This window comes from Cynocephalus volans, chromosome 16, assembly GCF_027409185.1.
Source record: "Cynocephalus volans isolate mCynVol1 chromosome 16, mCynVol1.pri, whole genome shotgun sequence".
NCBI classification, from domain to species: domain Eukaryota; kingdom Metazoa; phylum Chordata; class Mammalia; order Dermoptera; family Cynocephalidae; genus Cynocephalus; species Cynocephalus volans.
The window spans coordinates 3,462,093-3,488,437 of NC_084475.1; the positions used below are offsets into that span (position 1 = coordinate 3,462,093).

The following is a 26,345-nucleotide window of genomic DNA, read 5'->3' on the forward strand; positions in this document are numbered from 1 at the left end:
ACAGACTTTATCTTAGGCACACATACCCCACCATCCCACCCTATCCCCCTCACAACAGGGCCACTGAGATTCATCATTTTAAGTTTCTGGGCTTCCAGGGAAAGCATATACCAAATCTTCATACACTGTAAACTACTTGAACAATTTACATGGCATTAAAACTTTCACCAGGAGTGCACATATAATCTACCAGAATGGGATACTTACACTGAAATTGTTTCAATCTAATTTTCATAAAAGACGTAAAATCTTTCAGATTTACTAAAATTGCTGAAACAGAACACTTAATTATCACTATGATGTTTTAAGTTTCCTATTTGATTTTACACAGAAAATACCCAAAATATCACAGCATGAAAAAAAAATAGCCTTATTTATCTGAAATCATCATTAAATTCTATGTAATTTACTATGCATCAAGAAAGGCAATTTGATGGACTACAATTAGAGCTTTTAAAGCAAATAAATTTAAATGAAGTTTTATTGCCAAAAAACTAAGGAATTTTACTGTTCAACTTAGAAAAGTAGAATATTTGATTTCATCAATAACGTATCAAAAATTCACCCACAGGTGCTTTAAAAAGCTTTAAAAGCTTCTTAAGACCTTTGAGTCATGTGATTTCAAAGGTCTGCACTTATTTATTTAACTACATTCAAAGTAGTATATACTTTGCTTCCCTGAGTGTTGTTTTATATACTGAGACTGATATATCAGGAAGTAAAACTTTCCTGGAATGGCACTTAATTTAGTTTACATTTTCTAAAAATGTCTTTATTTCAAATTTTAAAATATAACAAATATAACAAATATTTGCAAATATATTTAATATATATAACAAATATATATAAACAAATATATAACAAATATAACAAAAACCACTACAGTATCTTTCTCTCCCAGTTATGAGCATTGGTTTTAACAGTCAGAATAATGCAAGTTGCAGACTTCTCAAGATGATGGCCTGGAAACTATAATATAAAATTAGGCATTAAAAATATTCTATAAACAGGTTCTGAAAAAATTCCAGGTCCCACCTCCTAACAGCCATAGGGTCTAGGGTAAGTCTGAGGGCAAGTTATTTAACCTCGTTGAGCCTTAGTCTCTTCATCTACAAAATACAGAAAAAAATAGTACCTACATTTTGGGGTTATTACAAGGATTAATGAAGACAAAAAATACATAAAATGCTTAGGATACTGTGAGGCACACAGTAAGTGCTCAATAAATGTTGTTCTTGGCTGTTATTACTAAATCATTACCTACTAGTTCTAGTTACAGGTCTCTAATTGTTAAGGCCTAGGTCACTGATTACTGTGTAATAAGCCTTAAAGATGTCAAGGCTTATCTGTATGTGAACAAAGAACCTTTGTTTCTATCTGGCCAAAAAAGGTAGCACAGGGAAGAAAAGAGGCAGTGAGAATGAACATCCAAAAGGATGAGGAAAGGCAGGATAGGGAAAGTAAGCATAGGAATGGGAGACTAGGAGCATGGACTAAATTCCACTTTTTAATTTATTCGCAGCAATCCTGATGACTATAAGTGTCTTTCACGAGGGCATTATGATACTGAGTGAACATGGCCTGTCAACTGCTGAATGTCTACAGAGAGTCCAAGCACCATGATCCCAGACAGGCAGTATGATTCAATTTTCACTTACGATGACAATATAGCTTTAAACTTCAATCCAAAATGTGTTACAGTTATCTCACCATTTGTAATGACCTTGCCGACAAAGGTTTCCATATTACCACCTCAATAGCAAGAGGTCAGAAAAGAATAGCACAATGACCAGCTATCTGGGAGATAAGTGAGCCAAAAAAAATGTACATATATTTAAAAATAATTGATCCAAACCAAAAGACTCAAAATATACATTTAAAAGTTTACATACTATTTCTAACATCAGCATCTGGATTAAGTGACATATAATTTTGCTCCCTCATGAAACCATTAAAACTATGCTAAAGAAACATTTTTAAAGACATAAACTCATAAGGATAAGGAAAATAGGAGAACAAAAAAATTTTGAAAGCAGATGGACAAGCGACTACTGCTTCAGTAGAATCTAGGAAGCCCAATCCCAAACCAAAAGAGTGAAGCTGAGAACAAACCCAACCTACGCTCAGAATTCTCAAAGGGCACTGAAAATGAGGAGGGAGTATCTAAAACAGAAAACTGGCTGAAGCTGTAAAAGGAGCAGATTCCTAGACTATCTCTCCCCTTCAATCCACTAAGGGGTTAGTCTCTGGAAGAGGTTAAACAGAGGTTCTCTGGACCAGGAGACACCAGGCTCAGCTGTGAACAAAGGCACTATATAGAAAACTGAGGCTTAGTGACGATACATGCAGAAAATGCTGCACACACGATAAATGCAGTCTGCTTCCACCGCTCAGCTGCCAGAATACCACCAGCTAGACCTGCGTGCTCCAAGTAGGACACCGGAAAAGGCCTCACTGGGCCACCTAACCAGTTCCAGAAGAAAGAGCTAAAGATGAAGACATCAGGGACTCTCCAATAAACCAAACTATGAAACTCACCCAGTGGTTAAGTTTGAAATTGATAGGGCTCACCAACTTGCTCAGAGGTTCCAATTAGCTATGTGGTTCCACAATGTTAATCGGGAGCAGAAAGTTAAGGATTAATAGACATCAGAGGATGGAGGAGAGAGAAAAAAACAAACAACAGAAAGAAACAACTTAGAAGAAAAAGACTATGCACAAAAAACACCTATCATTAATAACCTCAGAAAGGTAAGAAGAAATATTAGATCCATGAAACAAACACAGCATTTTATTACTTCTTTTTAAAAAAGAAGATTTTTAAGAACAAACGTGTGCTTAGAACATAAAAATATGGCATCAGAAAACAAAAACTAAATAGTACGGTTGGAAGACCAAGATAAGGAAATCATCTAGAACAACTGAGCAACACACACACACACCAAAGAGGAAAAAAGACAAAGAGGAAAACTGGAGAAAAAAGATAAGAAAATCAGAAGACCAAAATAGGAAGTACAACATTCAATAAAACAATAGCTCAAGATAAATACATCAGGGAAGAGGAGAGGAGGAAGTTGTCAAGAGAAGTTCTCAGAACCAAAGGACACAATTGCCAGATTGAAAGTGCCCACCGAATACCTAATGGATGAAAACAGACCCCCACGAGGGCATATCACTGTAAAGCTGCAGAACCAGAGGCAGAGAAGATTCTATAAGTTTCCAAGTAAGTCCAAATGAGTCATATACAGACTCAAGAATCAGAATGGATTCAGATTTCTCGACACATCATTGATGAAGTTCCTTCTCTCTCCTCCAAGTAGTGCTCTGACATTTATTTCATCCCACCAAAGATTTTCGGATTTGCCCCAATTCTGAGAACTGGAAGAAGGTTTTGAAGACTTTAGAAACTGAAAATAAAAAGTAGCACAATCCATCTGACCCTATTTCTACAGGCGTTCAACACTTAGTGCACAGCACAACCCCACACAATGCCCTGACTGAGGTAAACCCTGTATTCCCAGACTGACCTTGCCCACTGACTTTGCCCGGTAGAGCTTCTTGAAAACCCTCAGGAACACCAAGGCCAGACTATAAACCTGAGTCTGCTGGGATTATCTTCCCCTGGAGAGTACAATCAATAATGGCAGAACAGCTAGATTTGTTCATGTTGCTCCATTTTACATATAGATGTGGTAAAACTAAAAAAGAGATGCAAAAAAATCCTTAACACCAAAGTTACGGCGTGGATTACCTACCTTGGGTGAGCTGTCTGGGCATATAACGAAGGAAGGGCCCACAGTGGCGGAATTCCACCTAGTAACATTCTATTTCCTACCCTAGGCGTCAAAAACAACAGTATGTATTTTGCTTCTTTCATACCCTCTTCGTTCTTTACAATTTTAAAAACAGTTTCAATGCATATATTCCTTCAAATCAAAAATTATTTAGCCCTTAAATCTCATTATTAAATTATAAAGGTTTATAATGCATCAGTAGCAAAGCTCTGCTACATCAATCAATCATGAAGGAAACTGGTTTACTTTTAAATATATAACAAAACCTAAGACCAGAATTTACTTACATTATAAGTCTTCGGTTTAAAAACCAGTATTTCCTTCGACTTCTGTCATATCCAATAGGTTCATGTCGGATATATGGTTTATTTTTTTGGATTTCAGCAACACAGTCAGTCACACCAGGCACCTTGTGTGCTACGCAGACTTCACACTGCCACTCGTCCTCTGGCACCTCTTCAAGAGGTGGCTTCACACATTCCAAATGGTATACTGCTGAACATGTCTCACAGCAAAGCAAATCCCCAAGTTTGTGACAAACCCTACAATGGTCATCATACTGGATCACCCCTTCAGACATTAATTCCTCCCGAGCAATATTTGTGGTAAGAAATTGATCAACTAAAAACTGCAGCACTTTAATTTTGTTCTCTACTGGTCCATATGGATAGTCCTCTGCTTCTTGGTAGGGAAGAACATGATGGTATTCCTTGTCACTCTCACAGTACACCCGCAGCACCTCTGGCCACGTCATCCCATCTATGAAGTACAGTGTGGAATTAACGCTATCTTTCAGATCAGCAGGTCCAAAGGTAGTATTGGAAGTGTCTTCCTCACGCAGAACTGCTTTCAAAAGTACAACGTGCATCTCTGCCATGAGTGTGCACTGCTCTTGGCTCACCAGAGCTGCACAGAAGTCCTCAAAGCGAAAAGGAGATAATCTTAAAACAGTGCCAAAGTTCCGCAGTACCTCGTAAATGGCAATAACATTCATTATATGCTCATTAGGCACCATTAAATCCTCAGAGGACTTGGGAAATTCAAGAGGTGGGATGTCTTTTTCTTCCAATATTGGAGAACGAGGCCGATGTACTCTGGGTTTTCGCCTACCTGTAAATAAAGAAATGATAGCATTACAAATCAATATATTACATCATTTCAACAAACTAAAGGTTCTCTAGTTTTTCCTATTCAAACATATACCTTAAAAAATAGATAAGCACACTGCTACTAATCTAATAATTGTCAAGTTAAAATAATACCATGAAGCAATAAGTTAGCTCTAATTTTTAAGTCCACAGAAGATCTAAATTCAAAGTTTTCCCATTCAATTCCAAACCAGAAGTGAAAAATTTTAAGTTATAATCAGCTCTCAACTACCTAGAGGAATTACTGGTTTACAGGTAACCATGATTAAAAAATAACAGTGCATTTATGAAAGATTTGACAAGAATATAAATGAGAAAAAATTTCTACATATAAGATAACTGGCATGGGGTGGTGGTAGGCGAGCAACATATCTCGCACTGTGTTAGTTGCATGCAACACAGAAATGCCTCTTAACAACCAGACAGGAAGTTCTCAGTGTAGATCTTTTTTCCTCTGCCAGAAGTACTTCCTGAGAGGAGTTCCACAGTGAAGCATGGGTTTAGGGTGGGGTCAGAAAGGAAAGAAGTAGAAAGGAAGGAGGAGAAAAGAGAAAAGCTCAAATACTGAGAGAAAAAGAAAGAGGCTCATCTAGGAAACAGACACCAGAGTTTATTTTTAACAATCAGTTAAGCAACTTTTACGCACTCATTCCTCAATTTATGAGATGTGATGTCCAGGCATATATATGTATGTACATAAGCGTATCAATGTATACAACATTTGAGAGCTTAGTTTGTAACAAGCATACATATCTCATTTAATGAACAAGTCTATGAGGTATTATAATCAGCCCTGCTTTATAAATAAGAAAACTTGGTGAAAGTCCCAACTGTCTGGATTATTACTACATTTCCTAAGATGTCTGAAGAATGATACATGTATTTCTAATTTTCAGAATTAATATTAATGAGATCAATTAACATTAAATTCATTTTTGTACAATTAAGGTTTATAAACAATGATTTTGGGTTGCTGGCAACCTCTTAACTGCCCCCAGCCCTGCTTCCTACACCCTCCTCACCTCAAGCTTACTCCCATTATCTGGAAATTAAAATGATACATGGTACCAGGAGAAAAAAGTATGGTAAGGACTATACGAAGTCAAGATCTTAAATTTATACAATGAAACCCCAACATTCATTCACTGGAAAGCAGATTTTCCAAAAAAGGATATACTCATTACTTTCTGTAGAAAAAAGTCAAGAGGTCACTCTGAGGCAGACCTTGCTGGTGAGCCATATATACTTAGCAGCCTCCTCCATCTCAGCAAACTTAGCAAAAGTGACAAAAGCTACAGAGATGCATGTGTCACAGATCCCATTAAATGACAGAATGACCATGTTAGTAAGTGTTATGATGGACAGTCCAGTCCATTTCACTATCTTCTGGAAAGTATTTAGGACTCATCCACATAAGCATAAGTGAGAGAAAGCAGAAAATGAGTAAAAGAGAAAACTGAACCTAGAGGAATATCCTCAAATAAGAGTAGAAGAAAAACAAGATAAAACTGCTTTTATAGAACAATTCCTTGTGTTCTCTCAGTTGTTCATGCAAAATGTCTGTCAAAGAGAGTCCATGTAAAGGATTATAAAAGGAATAGCTGGAAAACCAGTTCTAGGAACAGGATGCAGAGGTCCTCAAATATTAAGCTTAGGAGTTTGAACAGTATTTTATTCTGGCAGTAGTGAGGACTGTTAAAGGTTTTCTGAGCAGAGCAGTCATGTCAAGGAGTAGTGTCTGTGTATACAATGAACAGTACAGGGGGAAGAGCTCAGAGGCACGACATCTACTGCAATTACACAGGGTATAAAGACCTGGTTCAGAGTCCAGCTATAAGAACAGAAAAAAGATGGATAAGAGTCAATTTACTGTCCTATACCTTGTGTATGATGATGGTTACATGATCACATGCATTTGTCAAAACTCAGATTTGTACACTGTAAAGAGCAAATCTTATTGTATATAAATTATACTGCATGATTTTTAAAAAATCAATATGGTCCTGACAAAAGAAAAGTGACCTTACAAAGAAATAAATCAACTGATGGCGACCAGAACAACAAAACCATGAATGTTCACATCTTCAATTCTCTCCTTGATGTTTAACTCTGGCACCATTTCCTGCAAAAGATTATTCTAACTCCCCAGGCTCCTCTGAATCCTTGTAGCCTTCTCTGAACCATATGTTACCTTATGTTATAATTTATCTGTCTGTGGTATCCACCCATCTCCCCAAATGAACATCCAACTGCCCTAGACACAGATTTGGAACATTTCTTTTATAGTAAGCATCTGCCCAGCATCACTCCGTGAGACTGTCCCTTCCCCCGTTCCATGTGGTTCTGATGTGGCTCCCAATTAGTTTTCTAACTCCTGATCACTGGGGTGCACACACGACCCAGGACTGGCAAATTAGTCTTTGCCTGGGATTTTTTTTTATATTCAGATGCTGAGTGAGAGGTAGTCTGAAGCTCCTTCTTTCCATTAAGGTGGCCAGAAGCTGTCCACGGCTAACCCACCTCTGCCTCCCTCATGGAAAAAGGAAATAAAGAAGACAGGGCAGAAGTGAAAGATAAATGATAGAGTCTTGATAACCCTTGAGTCCTGGTGGAATCTGTCCTTTGAATTTCCTAGTCACATAAGCCAAAACCATTCCCCTTTTGCTTAAGTGACCATGAGCTGGATTTTTGTCACTTGCAACCAAAAGAGTACTGGATTAAAACAGTATCTGACACTGTACAGGATTTTTATAATGAGAATTTTGGGAAATTACTATCTTAAGACTACCAATGAGAGCAGTTAATATTAAAAAACAAACAAACAAAAAAAAAAACAGCCTGTTGGTAGTACCATATTTATAAGGCAGTAATAGAAATATTGTTTAATTTAAAATTATCAGACTTCATACATTCTGAAAGATTCTGAATAACCATTGTATTTTTCTGATTCTTTTTAGCTTTATATGAAGCTAAAATATATCAGTTTTTTCTTGGTTTTAGAGGTAAAGAAAGACAAAAGAGGTCCATAAGTTCCACCTTATATGAGTATACAATCTAACTGGAAACCACAAAACAGCTTCTATTCAAACTGTGATCACATACATACTGAACAACGTGAGCACTTCACACATTGTTAACGCTAAATACTGGTCAGTTCACATGATACATTTTTTGGAGAGTTATAAATTGGTCCAATATTTTAGAAGGCAATTTGACAAACATCTATCTGAATGCATATCCCTTTGACCCAGCAATTCTACCTCCTGGAATTGATCCTTCAAATACACAGTACTCACACATGCATTTAAGTAAGTACAAAATACTTAACAAAGTTTATAAAAGCTGAAATTCTGTGCATGTGTTTTGTGTTTTTTTCTTTTTAATATAAATATACATCAATAGTTAAATGAATTGTGATACATCTACACAATGGAATCAAATCTATTAGTTGAGAAGAATAAGGTAAAACTCACATGTGCTAAAATGAAACCATCTTTGAGATACATTATTAAGTGGAGGAAACAGCCAGCTACAAAACAATGAATAAGGTGTTATTTGAGCAAAGAAATTAGGGGGGAAAAAGGAGAAGGAAGAGGAGGAAGAGACAATGATAAAGTACATATATCTAAGAGGCCACATGAGAATCTTTAAAAGTAGTTGCTTCTGGGGAGAAGTGGGGGACAGGAAAAAAGAAAGTAATTTTTTTTACCTTTTTATATTAAAAAAAATATTTCATGTATATATTTTTATCATAATATTTTAAAAGAAAAAGTGGGCAAGTATCCATGCAAGCATACAGAAATATTAGTATTCAAATCAATAAAATGATACTGCTACTAATGACTACTGATGGTCTTGTATGAATACACATATAAGGTCATTACACCAAATTCAGATTCAGATTACAGAACTGAGCATACATGACAGTGTATAAAGACAGAACTTAAACCTCTCAACTGTCAATCATCAGTATTAGCAAGCCAAGTCATCTCAACTATCCACAGAAATGTAATTATAATATGCCATATTATACTCATTACTATTTTCAACACTGATCTAATATCTACCAGGTGAATTATATTAATTTTCTTGTATTAAAAAATAGGACTAATCTCACTAGGCAAAGTAAAACCACAATGAGATACTGCTTCATATTCATCAGTGAGTAAAAATTTAAAAGTTCAACCAAACAAACAACGTGGAAGGATGCAGAACAACGGAAACACCAGTATACTACCAGTGAGACTACACACTGGTACCACATCTTTGCAGAGCAATTCAGCTAGTCAGGTTTAAGGCACAAAACCTGAAAGACCAGTCTGCAAACTTGTTTGTCTATAACCAAAGAAAGAAATATATTTTACAGATTAATCCAGCATACACACTCCTGAAAACAAAAGTTCTGCCAAACACTACTCTTATCATCTGCCTTAGACCAATATCTTCTCTTCTCTCCTATTCTGCTACTATCTTCTATTCTCCTACTTTTAAAACATACTGGTTGTAGCCCACAGTTCGAAAAACACTTCTCTAGAGAAACTCTCCTAATGCACTTGCAGAACAAAATGTTTATTCTTTAAAATGAATATATTATGTTAATAACCCACAAATGCACAATTACCCTATGCCTCATATTCCAATACTATTATAACATGGACTTCTTTTGTGAAATACTTTTGTTATGCTTTAAATGCACACACAAAAAAGATCGTTATTAGCTTTGAAAACTGTATAATATCCTAAAATAAATAAAAATTTAAAATGAATACAAAAAAACCACAAAAAACAAAGAGGCAATCAATCAAGCTGGAAACAAACCAAAATGTCTACCAATGGGGAAATAGTTAAACATGGAATATTCATTTAATAAAATTCTACAGACTGGCCATTCAGCTCAATTGGTTAAAATGCAGCCTTATAACACTAAAGTCATGGGTTCAGATCCCCATATCAGCCAGCTGCCAAAAAAAAAAGAATTCTATATAGTAGTCTTAAGTAATTTAGGGCTATATGTGTCAACTTGGACCAACCTTAAAAACAAAAACACCATGAAGCAAAAAACATTGGGGAGGGGAGTGTGTACAAAAGTATAAACAATTTAAAACCATGCAAAACAGTTTTATATATTGCTTATGGATAAATATGTATATGAACTAATAACACCATCACTACAATATAATTTCCTTTAGGGCAGAGAGTTTTGTTTAAGTTGTTTACCTATGTTAAATAGTGGCTGGCATATATAACTTACTTAATAAACATTTATGTAAAGAATTAGTAGTTTTGAAGTGCTAGCCCATGCAATTACAAAAGAAAATGATGTCTTGTAATGAAGTACATTACAAGGGTACTTCAAAAAGTTTGTAAGAAGATTCATATTAGGGCTGGCTGGTTAGGTCAGTTGGATAGAGTGCAGCTTTATAACACCAAGGTCATAGGTCTGGGTCCCGTACAGGCCAGCCACAAAAAAAAAAAAAAAAAAACGTATTTTTTTAAATTCTATTTTTCTATGAACTTTTTGAAGTATCCTTTTATTTGTAGACTAAGAAATGTATTTTGACTTCTCACTATGTAAGTAAATAGAGAACTATAGTGAGAAGCCCTGGACCAGTGGTCCTTAAACTTCAGAATGCATCAGGATCACCTAGAGGACTGATTCTAATTAAAACAGTTTCTGATTCAACAGGTCTAGGACAGAGTCTGAGAATTCGCATTTCTAACAATTCTCAGTTAATGCTATTCTGGGAACCACACTTTGAGAACCACCTCCCTAGAACTTAGAAAGGTCATTTCCCCTAACAGCCAGACGAGTAAAAATTAATACACATTAGATTGTAAATGAAATTCCAGAAGTTACCTTCAAGTCTTGCTACTCAAAATGTGATTGGCATCATCAATGATATTTGAGAGTAATTCAGAACCTCGGGCCCTACCCCAGGCCTAATAAATTAGAAACTGCAATTTCTAAAAATCTTCAGGTGATTTATATATTCATCAGTTTAAGAAGCTGTCTTGAAACAGTCCTTCCTAAAACTGGTGTGGAGGTGCAGCAAAATCATCAGGTAAGTTATTAAAAGCAGTCTCAGGGCCGAGCCCGTGGCGCACTCGGTAGAGTGCTGCGCTGGGAGCGCAGCGACACTCCCGCCGCGGGTTCGGATCCTATATAGGAATGACCAGTGCACTCACTGGCTGAGTGCCGGTCACGAAAAAAACGACAAAAAAAAAAAAAAAAAAAAGCAGTCTCAGATGCAACCCAATTTTACAGAACCCCAGGTGAAGCTCAGTAATTTGTATTTTTTATCATTCTCTCCAGATAATTCTGATGTGCAGCCAAGTTTGAAAACTACTGCTTTAAAGAAACTGGATATTCCCCTTACTGAGCAGTAGGTAGGGCTTTCGTGGAAACTCAAGCAAAGGAAGTAAAAGGTTGCGTCAAGAGGCTCAATAAGAATAGGACTGATGTAAAAGGAAGCTGAAGATTTATCAAAGACATTAATAAGCCCGTAAAAAGGAAATGCTAAGGAGAGAAAGTGGTCTGCATGAATTCTGGCAGGAAAAAGAGAACCAAAGAGCAATAATTTGTCACTGAATTTCTGACACAGTCTAGGCTAAGGAAGTGAATTTCCCAACTGAATAACAAGGGCTCAGGACCACCTGACAGGTTATTCCTTAATGGAGGAAGTGTGTTACTATGCACAGATTCTTTAATTAAAATGATCTAGCAGTTGTTGCAGCAAACCTTTCTGCTCTTTTGTATTTCATAATACAAGAGAGGGTCTACAGGGGTGCTCTCTTCTCTGAATTCTTTGGATGAACTGGTCCACAGTACTCACCTGATGTGTTAACTGCTGCTTATGGCCTTTTTCTACATGGCTGTTTTTAAAATATGCACTGTGGTCACAATCTGTATGTGTTTCGTTAACTTCTCATTTTTTTAATTAAAAAAAACTTGTCTATACATTTCAAACAAATAGTGCCTTACTTTGCTGAAATTTTAAGAAATCCTAGACACTTTTCAAGGCCTTGCTCAAATGTCACCTCTACTGTCCTTTGCTATGCCTCCTGGCACTGTGCTTCTCTGGCACTTTGTATGGCCCTCCACTACAGGGTGAGAACATTTATATTACAAACAATTACTCATATACCTCTGGCTCATTTGTGAACTCCTTCAGAGCATAGAGCACGTCTCAGTTATTGTAGTAAATGAGAAGTATTTCTTCAACTAATGACACCCATAAACAAAACTGCTTGCAGAGGTTGGAGATCCATGGGTGAAATCATTCCAAGATTAAAAACCAGAAGCCATTGTGGATTTTTCAGTTGACTCCTAAATTTTTACTGTATTAATTCTAAAAGGAGTGTTTTCAGACTTCTAGACCTCATAAGACAACTCTATATGTAATGGGTGTTCAGAGAAGGGGGATAAAAGTAATACTGTCCCCCTATTTCTAATTGGTATCTGAGAAAAAGATAAAACTTAGTATTAGCATAGGGGTGAGGGAAGTTCATTTCCAGCAGAAGTTAATACTCTAGAACTAATAAAATCCAATTCTTTAATCCACTGTTACACATATGCTCATACAAACCGTGAATGGCATAACAAAAATAATCTGTGATGCATTTAATATTTATTTTTCAAACATTATGAAACTGATTTGTCAAAAGTAACTCAAGGATTCACCCTTTGATCTGAAATAATGCCCCAATCTAGTATTAAGGTTAGTATTCACAAGGTTGTGCTCTTTGATACATTCCATTTGCCACCATTCCGTATCCTTTCATGCCACTAATATTATAAAAAACAGCAGCTAGGTTTCAGTGTTTCCTATATGCCAGGAATTGTGCTATGCACTTTTAAGTGCACTAATCATCTCATTTTATCCTCAGATCATATAAGAGTGGATACTATTATTACTTTCTTTCAAAGATGTTTACAGAGAGTCTAAATGACTTGTCCAAGGTAACAGCCAGTACCACGAGGAATTACAACTGAAACACAAGTCCACCTAAGGTTATGCTCTTTACTACCACAGTAGACTTCTTCCCTGACTGTTAAAAACCACCTGAGTCCACCTCTCAGTGAAAGGGCATTTGAAAAATAAAAAGTGCCTTTTGTACAGGTGAAAGAAATAGCATATAAGGAGATCAATGATAGGGTTAGACAGTATAAGACCTGAAAAGAAATTTCAACAAGCGCTATAATTTCAGGTGCTTGATAGCCACATGTGGCTAGTGGCTACCATACTTGACAGTACACCTATAAGATATTTTCATCATCACAAAAAGTTCTATTTCTCCTTAAAACAGTGATAAAATACTAAATATACATTCTCAATGGATTTCCAACAGAAAAAGAGTTCCATCAAAACTGAAATAAAGATGTACGCATCAAATAAAGAAACTCACATATATTCACACATGAATTGACAGAGCATGCAGTATGTACTCTAAAGGAAAACAGAAAATAACCACAATGTTCATCAGTCAGAAATGGATAAATAAATGGAATACCATACAGATTTAAAAATAAATGAACTCAGTCTGTCAACATGGAAAAATAAGTTTTTTAAAGATGAAAAAACTAAGTTAAACACCAAGAACTTATCAATACAAATTTTAAAAAGAGAAAACAACATTTGCTTACAAACTTACAGCTATAAAAATATGGATGTGAATGATACACACGAACTTCACAAGAATGGTTACCTCTGGGTGGCAAAGAGAGAAAAAGGAGAGTGAATGTTAACTAAATCTGCAACATTGTTAAGAAAAAAGTGTCTGGTAGTTGAAAAATTTACTTAGATTACCACTAAATACGATGGTTCATCAACCACCAGTGAATATGTTACTTTCAAGAAAAAAATTCACAACAGAAAAACAGGGCAAAAGGGAAATTTTGGCTTCAACAAAAATTTAAGAACTCATTTAATTTAGTCTTTGAAAACTAAAAATCGCTTTCATATACCTCTTTAGTTTCTTCCCCAAATAAACTATGGCTCTAAGATAACATTTTAAGTAGCATCAGCAAAGAATGTTAATTCTTAAACATCTGGCCCAAAAACTTATCACGCAGAGATTCCTTGTTTTTCGCAATAAATAAAAAAAGATCCCAAGAGTCCACTCATGAGTAATACCCAAAAGGGAGGGAGAAGGGAGATATCTTTGAGTGCTGGCTAATAACTGAAAAAATGATAGAAAAGTCACCACTTGCAACCACCAATCGAATAACTGATTCAGGTAAAGACCATCAATGGATGCTAAAAACATACAGTGAAAAGGCTGATGGGCAACAGAATATTCTCACTGTATCACCCTGCAGATTATATAATACTTTCAAAAGAAAAAGGTATCTTTAAAGTGAGAAATCTGGTAGATGCTACCTTTACCAAGTGATCAAATTTAACATCACCAATAATGGGAGAAATTGATGGTGTGCCTCTCGATGAGACAGATGTGCTGAGAAGGACATAATATCACTTACAGAGTGTTCCTGCCAAAAGTATCTAAACTGAATCTATATGAGGAAAACAAAGAGAAATTCAAATAGTGAGACATTTTATAAGACAACTGGCCTGGACAATTAAAAAATGTCACAGTCAAACCATCCCCCCCACCTCCCAAAAAGGTGATAGAACTGCTCTAGATTAAAGGAAAATAAAAAGATGTCAACTAAATGCATGATCTTTGAATTCTGAATGAGGGAATAAAACAGCAATAAAGGGCAATTGGAGAAATCTGAAATAAAATATTAGAGCAACATTAAATTAAATGTCTTGAGTATGTTGAATTATTAGTGGTAAAGTATCATTGTATCCACAATTTACTAACAAATCATTCAGCAAAGAGAATATTTAAAAATCGAGAGAAAGAATGTGTATGTTCATAAAGATGTTAAAAACTGGTGAATCCAAGGACATACTGAGTGTTTGTTGTATCCTTTTAGCGTTTCTATATATTTGAAATTCTGTAAAGTAAAAATAAAAAGTTCAGAGAAAAAGTTCTTTTAAAAGTTCCTTCTTTTTAATTATTTCTATTACTTGTTTTAATTTTTTCAATATATATAGCTACCAGAAAGCATCATGTTACAGCTTGAATACAGAATAAGATTAAATAAAGAATACTCTATTAACTACAAAAACTGATAAAACTTGAAAACATCAACTGATCCCTGGGATAGAAATTACTGTAAAATACCACCTACTTTACCCAGCCTCTCTCTGAAAATATCTGACACCTCTGACCACTACATCCTTCTTGAACTTCTTACTGCCACTCATGACTCAACTTCCTTAACCAACTGTTTCTCCTCCAAACAACCCTCTTATATGTAATAGTACTCAGCATTCAGTTTCCCTCACTTTCCCCAATTATCAGTTGACTCAATTACCACCAAAATATCAATGACTTCTAAAGGCATTTCTCTAGACCTAGACCTAGACCTCTCTTCTAAACTCCAGATACTTATTTCCAACTGCCTATGCTGTCCCAAATAAACTCCACATTGTACAAAATAAAAAGAAAGGAGTTACAAAAGTTTAGTTCAAAGCAAAATTTTAAAACCCTTAAATGGAACAAAGATTTTGTAATGATAAAGGATACAGTCCAGAATGAAGATATAAAAGTAATAAGCCTCTCTATAAAACATAAATGAGATTGTGCCAATCCCCAACTTTAAGCCTCTTAGTGATTCAAATAACTGCGGAACATCTTTAAAGTACTTACAGAAATATCAACCTAGAATTCTATATCTGGCAGAAATAACATTCAACAATTAAGGCAAAATAAAGACATTTCAGATGAAGAGAAACGAAGAGAATGTGTTGCCAAAAGTCCTGCTCTAAAACAAATAGTAAAAGAAGGTCTTTAGGCTAAAGGGAAATAAAACCAGAGGGAAAACTGGAACATCAGGAATGAAGAAAAAGAAACAGAAATGATTAGTATCTAGGTAAATTAAAAAACTAAAAATAAGACTCTTTCAGCCTGGTCAGTTAGCTCAGTTGGTTAGAGCATGGTGTTGGTAACACCAAAGTCCAGGGTTCAATCCCTGTTACCAATCAGCTGCCAAAAATAGAAAAAATAGAAAACTTTAAAAATAAAAAATTTTAAAAGTAAAAGAAGACTTTCTCCTCTTAAGCTCCTTAAAACACATTTTTTGAAAGCAAAAATTATACATTGGAAAGGAAGGGAGTGAAAGAAAGAAAGGGAAAGAAAAGAAAGCCAAGAAAGAAAGACAAAGAACCATAACAACACATTGAACTTTCAGGAGAGTTCAGAACTGTGGTTACTGGAGGTGGGAAAGGGGGAGGGGTATTAGTGAGAGACCGGCTAATTGACACAAAGAATGATTATGTTTTATAATGATGAATATGCTAATCATCATGATTTGATCATCACACACTGTACACAGGAACTGATATTCAACTTTGTACCCCACAAATATGTGTAATCAATTTTGTTTCAATTTTAAAAATTATACACTGTACAGTGGGATTTTTTTTTTTACCATTTAAAAAAATTTTTTAATTTATCAATACACAACGTTGTCAGTTTTCATGTCCCTTTACCAATTCCTCTTTCCCCCTCCCTCTCCCCCTTCCCTCAATCTACATCATATCTGTTCACTTGTCTTAACAAGTTCAAGGAATTGTTGTGATTGTTGTGTCTTCTTCCCTGCCTCACCCCCGATTTGTTTGTATATTTATTTATTTATATTTAGCTCCCACAAATAAGTGAGAACATGTGGTATTTCTCTTTCTGTGCCTGACTTGTTTCATTTTATATAATTTTCTCTAAGTCTATCCATGTTGCTGTGAATGGTAGTATTTCATTCTTTTTTATAGCAGAGTAGTATTCCATTGTGTAGATACACCACAGTTTCCTTATCCACTCATCTGATGATGGACATTTGGGCTGGTTCCAAATCTTGGCTATTGTAAATAGTGCTGCAATAAATATTGGAGTACAGGTATCCCTTCAACATGATGATTTCCATTCTTCTGGGTATATTCCCAGCAGTGGAATAGCTGGGTCATATGGTAGATCTATCTGTAATTGTTTGAGGAACCTCCATCCCATTTTCCATAAAGGCTGCACCATTTTACATTCCCACCAACAGTGTATGAGGGTTCCTTTTTCTCCACAACCTCGTCAGCATTTATCATTCTCAGTCTTTTGGATATGAGCCATCCTAACTGGAGTGAGATAGTATCTCAAAGTGGTTTTGATTTGCATCTCCTGAACGCTGAGTGATGGTGAGCATTTTTTCATGTGTCTGTTGGCCATTCATATATCTTCCTTTGAGAAATGCCTATTCAGCTCCTTTGCCCATTTTTTAATTAGGTTTTTTTTTTTTTTTTTTTTTTGCTGTAAAGTTACTTGAGTTCCTTGTATATTCTGGATATTAATCCTTTGTCAGATACACATTTTGCAAATATTCTCTCCCACTCTGTTGGTTGTCTTTTCGCTCTGTTAACTGTTTCTCTTGCTGTAAAGAAGCCTTTTAGTTTGATATAATCCCATTTGTTTATTTTTCCTTTGGATGCCTGTGCTTTGGGGGTCCTATTCATGAAGTCAGTACCCAATCCTACTTCCTGGAGTGTTTCCCCTATGTTTTCTTTAAGTATAGTGGAATTTTCAATGTATATAGATATATATGAAAATTATAACATAATGGGCGGCTAGGATAAAGAGACTTATATGATTGCCATACTTTTACATTTTATTTAAAGGGGCAAACTGCTCACTCCAAATAGATCAGTTAGTTATAAGCTCATACTTCATAATTCCTAGAGCAACCATAAAAAAACCCCAGATATAACCAAAAAGCCAATAAATTAAAACATTAAAAAATATGTAATTAATCCATAAGCAGGCAGGAAAAGTAAACAGGAATGAAAAAAGGGTGTGGGAAATAAACAAAACAAATAATAAAATAATAAACCTAAATCTAATCATATCAATTATATTAAATGTAAATGGTCAAAAACACACTAAATAAAATGGGCTGTCAGACTGGATTTATAAAAAAAACAAAAGTAAAACAAAAAACCCTCTTTAAAATATAATGATATAGATTAAAAGCAAAAGAGCAGAAAAAGGTATGCCACGCTAACACTAGTTTAAAAAAAGAAAAAGCTGGATTGGCTATATTAACACTAAACAGTGGGTTTTAAATCTATGAATATTACCTGGGATAAAGGTCATTTTATAATGATAAAGGAGTCAAATAATCAAGAGAACCAAACAACCTTAAATGTTTATGCATCTAATAACAGATCCTCAAAATATATGAAGCATAAATGGAAATGCAAGGAGAAAGTGAACAAATCCATAACAACAGCTGTACACTTCAACATTCCTCTCTCGGTAATCAATAGAACAGCAAACCAGCAAGGATAAGACCTTAACAACACTATCAACCGACTGTCCTAATGGATATTTATGGAATATCTGTACCTAACAGTAGCAGAATACATCTTCTTTCCAATTGCAAATGGAACATTCACCTTAACAGACACTGTTTCAGGCTATAAAACAAATCTAAAAAAAAAATCTGTCATGCCAATTATGTTCTCCGACTATAATGGAATTAAATTAGGAACCAATAACAGAAAGATTATCTGGGAAATCCCCAAATGTTTTAAAATCAAACAATATACTTCAAAACAAGCCATGGATCAAAGAGTAAGTCACAATAGAAATTAGAAAATATTGTGAATTGAATGAAAAAGAAAATACAGCATATCAAAAATTGTGAGATACAGCTTAGGAAGTGCATACAGGGACTTTTATCACAATAAATGCTTAGATTATAAAAGAAAAGTCTCAAGTCAATGATCTAAGCTTTTACCTTCAGAATCTAGAATAAGAGCAAATTAAACCCAAAGCAAGCAGGAGGAAAAAAATAAAGATCAGAGCAGAAATCAATGAAATAAAAGAGAAGAACTACAGACAAAAATCAATGAACTCAAAAGCTGCTTCTTTAACTAGATCAACCGAAGTGCTAAACCTCTGGAGAGAATGTCCAAGAAAAAAGCAAAAAGACACAAATTTTAGTATCAGGCACGAGAGGAGTGACATTACCATAGATTCTACAGATACTAGAAGGATAATAAGGGAATATTATGAACAATGTTATGCTCAAAAATTGGACACCTCAGATAAAAGAAACCAATTCCTTGAAAGACACAGTCAAACAAAACACATTCAATAGGAATTTCTAAATGCAATAATAGCCTATTAAAGAAACTGAATTCAGAGTTAAAAGGCTCCCAAAAAAGAAAAATCCAAGCCAGATGGCTTCATGGGCATATTCTAGCAAACTTTTAAGGAAGAAATAATTCCAATTCTACACAATCTCTTGCAGAAAACAGAAAAGGAGACAACACTTTCTAAGTCACTGACGATAGCATTACTGATACCAAAATCAGATGAAGACAGTACGAGAAAACTACAGACCAATACTTCTCATAAGCACAGACACAAAAATCCTCCCAAAATAGCACGAATGAGAATTCAGCAATGTATATAAAGAATAACATATCACAATCAAGTGGGATTTAACTCCTGGAATTTAGGGCTGATTCAACCTTCAAAAATCAATCAGTATAATTCACCATATCAACAGACTAAAAAAGAAAAACCATATGAACATCTCAATAGCTGCAGAAAAAGCATTTAACAAAATTCAATAACCATTACTGATTAAAAACTCTCAGTAACTATAAATAGAAGGGAACTCTTCAACCTGAAAAACGTGATACGTAACGGTGAAAGACTGAACACTTTAACCCAAAGATCAGAAGAAGAACAAAGATGTCCACTCTCACCTCTCTTATTTAAGATTATAATTGAAGTCCTAGCCAGTGCAATAAGAAGGAAAAAAATCCAGTTGGAAAGGAAGAAATAAAACCATCTCCTTCCCAGGCAACATGATTACCCATATAGAGTAAATCCCAAGAAATCTACAAAAAAGCAACAAATGTGAATTTAGCAAGGTCACAAAGCTCAATACACAAAAATCAATTGTATTTCTAACAATAAATAACTGGAAATACAAATTTAAAAAACAAGTACGAATTATAATAGTACCAAAACTCGTGAAATACTTACGTATATATTTAACAGTATATGGAGGACTAGTATGGTGGAAACTATAAAACACTGATGAAAGAAATTAAAGAACTAAATTAATGGAGAGAAAAAACATGCTTATAGATTTAAAGATTCAATATTGTTAAGATATCAGTTCTCTCCAAATTCATCTAGAGATCTGACACAATCCCAATCAAAATCCCAGTAGGATATTTTGTAGATACTGATAAGCTAATTTGAAAATATAAATAGAAAGGCACAGGAACTAGAATAACCAAAACAATTTTGGAAAAAAAAAAGAAAGAAAAAGAATAAAGTTGGACAACTTACACTACCTTATTTCAAGACTTAATTTATGAAACTACAGTAATCAAGATAGACTCAGGATTACTGCAGCAAAAGGACAGATACAGAGATCACTGCAACAGAAGAGAGTCCAGAAAAGACACACAAATATGGTCAACTGATTTTTTTTTTTTTTGTCTTTTTCGTGACCGGCACTCAGCCAGTTTGAGTGCTCCGGCCATTCCCACATAGGATCCGAACCCACGGAGGGAGCGTCGCCGCACTCCCAGCGCCGCACTCTCCCGAGTGCGCCACGGGCTCGGCCCACAACTGAATTTTGACAAAGATGCAAAGGAAATGCAATGAAGAGAGGATTTCATTTCAACAAATGGTATTAAAACAACTGGACATCCATATTCTCAACCCCCATCTCACACCTTACACAAAATTTACTGAAAATGAAACACAGACCTAAATATAAAACCTAAAACTATAAAATTTCTCGAAGAAACCAAAGAAGATCTCGTGATCTTGGATTAGTGGAGCCAGGGATCAGCGAACTATAGCCAGCCCGCCGCCTGTTCTTGTTTGGCCCATAAGAGCTAAATGGGTGGACAAATAACCAAAATGATAACAATATTTGGTAATTTGAGAATGAGGTGAAATTCAAACCGCAGTGTCCATAAATTTTTATTGGAACAGCCATTCTCATCATTTACATATTGTCTGCCAATGGCTGCTTTCATGCTACAGTGGAAGAGTTGCAACAGGGACGGCACACCTAAAATATTTACTATCTGGTCCTTTACAGAAAAAGTTTGTCAAGCCCTGGGTTAGGCAAAGAGTTCTTAGATCAACACCAAAAGCCTAAGAGTTCGTAGGTCAACACCAAAAGCATGAGAAAAAAACCAATCAATTGAACTTCATCAAAATTAAAAGTTTCTGCTCTGGGAAAGAGACTATTAACAGAATAAAACACAAGCCACAGATGAGGAGAAAATCATGCAGATCACATAGCTAACAAAGCACTTATACCCAAAATATATAAAGAACTCATTACTCAATAATAAGAAAGCAAGTAACTCAATTAAATTATCTTCGGTAAAGATTTCAATATCTTTCCAGCAAAAACGCTACATAGATGGCAAATAAAAGGCCACATGTGAAAAGATGCTCAGCACCATTAGACACTAGGAACAAGCAAATTAAAACCACAATGAGGGGCTGGCTGGTTATTTCAGTTGCTTAGAACGTGATGCTGACACCACCAAGGTCCAGGGTTGATCCCTGTACCGGCCAGCCACCAGAAAACAAAAAAACAAACAAAAAAAAAACACCGCAATGCGATACCACTATAAACCTATTAAAGAGACTGAAATTTTAAAAACTGACAATATCAAGTGCTAGGGAGAGTGTGGGTATCTGGAACTCTCGTACACTGGCTGATGAGAATGCAAAGTGGTATAACTACTTTGGAAAATTGTTTTGGCAGTTTCTTATAAACATACAACCCAGAAATCACTTTCTAAGGTATTTACCCAAGAGAAACGAAAACTTATATTCATACACAAAAAAATTACTAAAATATTTACGGCAGCTTTATTCATTACTGCCAAAAACTAGAAATAACTGAAATGCCCAACTGTTGAATGGACAGATGAACTGCGGTACATTCATATAATGGACTGCGGCTCAGCAATAAAGAAACTATTGGTACACACAACAATATAGATAAATCTCAAATACATTATGCATTGTGCAGGTATAAACCATTAAGAAATTAAAATACCTTTTTAAAAGTCAAGCAGTACATAAAAAATTAATATATCATGATCAAGGAAGGTTCATTGCAGGAATGTAAAGATGGGACAGTATTATGAGATCTTCTAATACAAATCTACTAATATGTACATGTGGGAGAAAAACTATATGATCATTTCAAAAGATGCTAAGATGACATTTGACAAAATAGACATATCTGACTTTTAAATAACAAACAAAAAAACAGAAATAGATGAATATACTCAACACAATTTAAAGTCCCAAGCTAACGCTCAGACTAACAGTTAACAGTAAAGTATTAGCATCAGCCCCACAGTTTCTTTTTCCTGCTGAGCAGCAGTCCATTATATGAATGTACCACAGTTCATTTATCTGTTCAACAGTTGGGCATTTCATTTATTTCTAGTTTTGGGCAATTACAAATAAAGCTGCCATAAATATTTTCATAATGTTTTTTGCCTGAACATAAATTTGGAAAGTACACTAAGATGCCTATCATTACAACTAACATTTAACATTATTTTGGATGTGGTAGGCAACGGAATTTGAAAAGAAAAAAAAAAGGTAATATAAGAAATCAGATGTGTGCATCTGATCCATGTTTGCAACTTTATTCCTAGAAAACTCAACCCAATCAATGCAAAAGCTATTAAAACAATTAGAAAAAAAGAACAGGTGACTAAATACAAAGTTAATTTTTAAAATCCAAGAGCTCTCCACTAGAAGCTCCATGAAAGCAGATATTTTTGTAGACAAACTGTTTAAAGGCAAAATAAGGTTCCATGGCCTAAGTGAAAAGATTTACAAAATCAAATTACACATTATCCAATTTTATAAAAAGGATGTATGCTCCTATACGAGTACTCACTCACATACACACATTCACACAAAGATGGTTACCAAATGAGAGAAATCAAAATATTAATGTTCCGAGTTTTCTAAACTTTCAATATTTCATACCTGATAAAGGGAAAAAGCAAAAATAAAATTTAAAGTTCTTACTAGATTTTCAGAAGTATTATTTTAAAATTAAAGCCTTTCTCCTAATCTAATTATCTACATCACAGATTAATGAATGTCAAGAGTTTAAGAGGCAGTCAGCAAACTATGGCCAGTCACAGCCTGTTTTTGAGAATAAAGTTGCACACTTGTCTACTTATTGTCTATGGCTGCTTTCGTGCTACAATAGCAGAGCTGAGTAGTTGCAACAGAGACAATTGGCCTAGAAAGCTTAAAATACTATTTGGTGCTTTAAGAAAGTTTGCCAAGCCCCTGCCCATTAAATCATCTAGTCCAGCTTTCACTTTACAGGTAAGTAAACTAAGAATGACTTCTCTAAAGTCCAAACTCAAGCTAAGAAGCAACAAAGAACTCCATTTCCATGGTACTTTCTACCTACCCAAGAAACTCTCAAAACAGACATCTGCCCCCCGTTTGGAAGGTAAAAACTCAGGCTCTCATATCACAAGTGAGTGTATTTGCCAGTAAACTCATAAGGAGACGACTCTGGGCCTAAACAGTTGAAGGTCTGAGTAACCTTTGGTGGATTCTAGAAAAAGTTCCCAATAGGGCTAGTTTTTTAAGGCAAATAAATATTAACAGCAAACGTAGTTTTGTATAAGGGTACTTCAAAAAGTTTGTGGAAAGATTCGCATTATCTTTTAATTTTATTTTCCCCCAATTGTTGAAGTACCTTCTTATTAGTAAAGAAAAAAAAGGACATTTCACATCTTTACCTTACATGCTAGGACCCTGTGAGTATGTGAGCTTGTGACCCCTACCATAAACAATCTCCACTGTTAGGTTTCTTCTGAGACAAAGGGAAGATCCACAACTCAAGCTGTTAAGGCAATTAAGCACAATGTAACTGGAACAAGGCAAACTTCCAAATTTACAAATTTTCAGAAATCTGAGGCATTTCACCTGGATAATTCAGACTCAAAAGCTCAAATATGTATCTGAAATTACATTAAACCATTCTAAATTTTTTTATTATTTGCATAATACTTTGAAAGCACAGTATAGTCATTAAGTTGGAGAGAAGAGTAATTTACTGAATAATACCTCAAGAAGTATGTGAAGTAATTTCAGTGTCTACAGGAACAGGGAAAACTGCACTGATAGGAGGGACTAGATTTTATTTGCTATTTTAAATGTACTATTTTCTCAGACAAGTCTCAGTATAGCTATGCAAGCATAAGAAGGAAAAAGAACAAGAGAAACTGCACACAGAATAATACGTGCATTTCTAAAATATTTCTTAAGTTCCATAAATAGAATATACTATAAACAGATCTCAAAGGAGGCAATGCAAACATACTGAAATCAAGCAGGAAGCCATATTTCTAGTAAAATACAGAAACTACCTACTGAACACGGCCATTCGATACGAATCACTTGGCCATCTCTCAAGTGTGTGAATTATAGAACATGTCCACGAGTAAGGAGAAGTCTAGGCATTAACTTTCTCAGCAAATCTCAGGAGGTTTCATAGTTGCAATTTCACATCACTTAAGTAACAAAAGAATTTCACTCAAAAAGGGAGATGTCTTTACCTTGAACTATTAGTTAAATAATTTGGCCAGTGACTCCTGAGAAAGAGGTTTTATACAGAAGAACCGAGACACACTAGTATTTCACAATTCAGTTCACACACCAACTTTTAAAGTTTTACAACACAGGAACTCTGAGTTATCAAATTAGATTTCTCAACCAAAAGTCTCTACATTTTAATCGTTCCTTCCCTCTACTCCTATATATATGGCTCATAGCTTAACCTTATCAGGACTGTGGCAGATTTTCTAACATTAAGTGTTAACTGCCTCTTCACTACCACCAAGAACAACAAATAATCTACAATCATCTCAAAGTGACCCCACATCTTACTAGAGAAATGCGATATCATCCTATACACAAATAATGCTAGGCCAATGGCCTCAAAAGAAGGCCCATAGCCAGACTGCTGGGGCTACCCAGGTGGCACAGGATTCAGGGCAAATAAAAGGCCAGAGGCAGAGATGTTAGAATCCTCACTGGTCTAACAGAAGCAGGCTGACTACAACAGCACAGTCAATCCAAGAGAACTTCCTGCAATGATATGAAATGATCTAAATGCTATACATTTGTGTGGTGTAATACAGAGGCCACTAGCCACATGTGGCTACTTAGCACTTGAAATGTGGCTAGTGCCACTGAGGAAATAAAGTTTTAATTTTACCTAATTTTAATTAATTTACATTTAAATAGCCACATGTGGCTAGTGGCTACCACACTGGACAGTGCAGAACTAGAGGGTGAAAAGAATCCAGAGGCTTTCTTTGACAATTACCTTGTTGACAGAGTTTGAATGTGCTGACCCCCAAAAACTCATGTGGAAATCTGATGTCCATGTGGCAGTGTTGGGAGCTGTTTGAGTCATGGGGGCAGATCCCTGGTGAATGGATTAATGCTCTCCCTGGTGGGTGGGGGTAGTGAGTTCTCGGCTCTTTTAATTCCCACAAGAGCTGGTTGTTTAAAGGACCCTGGCACCTCCCCTCTGTCTCTCTCTTGCTTCCTTTCACCACGTGATCTGCCTGTACCTGCTGGCTGCCTGCCACTTTCTGCCACTAGTAGAAGCAGCCTGAGGCCCACACCAGATGGAGCTGTCCCTGAATCATAGGCAAATAAACCTCTGTTCTTTCTAAATTACTCAGTCTCAGGTATTCTGTTATAGCAGCACAAAAATGGACTAACACACTTATGATACCTACTGCATACTAGAGATTGAGCCAGGCACCAAAGAGAGATTGAATGAGGCTGTCCCTGCCCTCCTAAGGAAGGAGGTGCCAGACAATTAACAGCCCGTTTCAATACAATATCTTAACAAATAAAGATATAATGATAAAGGGGTCAAATAATCAAGAGGTTAAAACAATCCTTCCTAAAGGTGTATGAACTTAACAACAGAGCCTCAAAATACATGAAGAATGATAGAACTCCAAGGAGAAATAGACAAATCCTTAACAACAGTTGTAGACTTCAACACTCCTCTCTCAGTAAGCAACAGAACAAGTAGGGAGAAAATCAGCAAGATATAGAGGATCTTAATAACACCATCAACAAACGTGACCTAATTGACATTTATGGAACACTCCATCCAACAACAGCAGGATACACTCACTCTCTTTTCAAGTGCATATGGAACACTCACCTAGGCTGACAATAACTGCAAAGCAAACCTCTAAAAATGTTCGACAAAATTAAA

At 35.5% G+C, this 26,345-nt stretch overlaps 1 protein-coding gene across 6 annotated transcripts in view; it reads right to left on the reverse strand.

The window, feature by feature from the left end:
* The window catches only part of BPTF (bromodomain PHD finger transcription factor), a 137,274-nt gene that overhangs the window by 99,404 nt on the left and 11,525 nt on the right, over nt 1-26,345 (reverse strand). For all 6 annotated transcript variants that reach the window (XM_063080310.1, XM_063080312.1, XM_063080314.1 and 3 more), the window contains exon 2: nt 4,082-4,904. In XM_063080310.1, the coding sequence (XP_062936380.1) occupies nt 4,082-4,904 (823 nt within the window). The remainder of the gene's footprint in view (nt 1-4,081; nt 4,905-26,345) is intronic.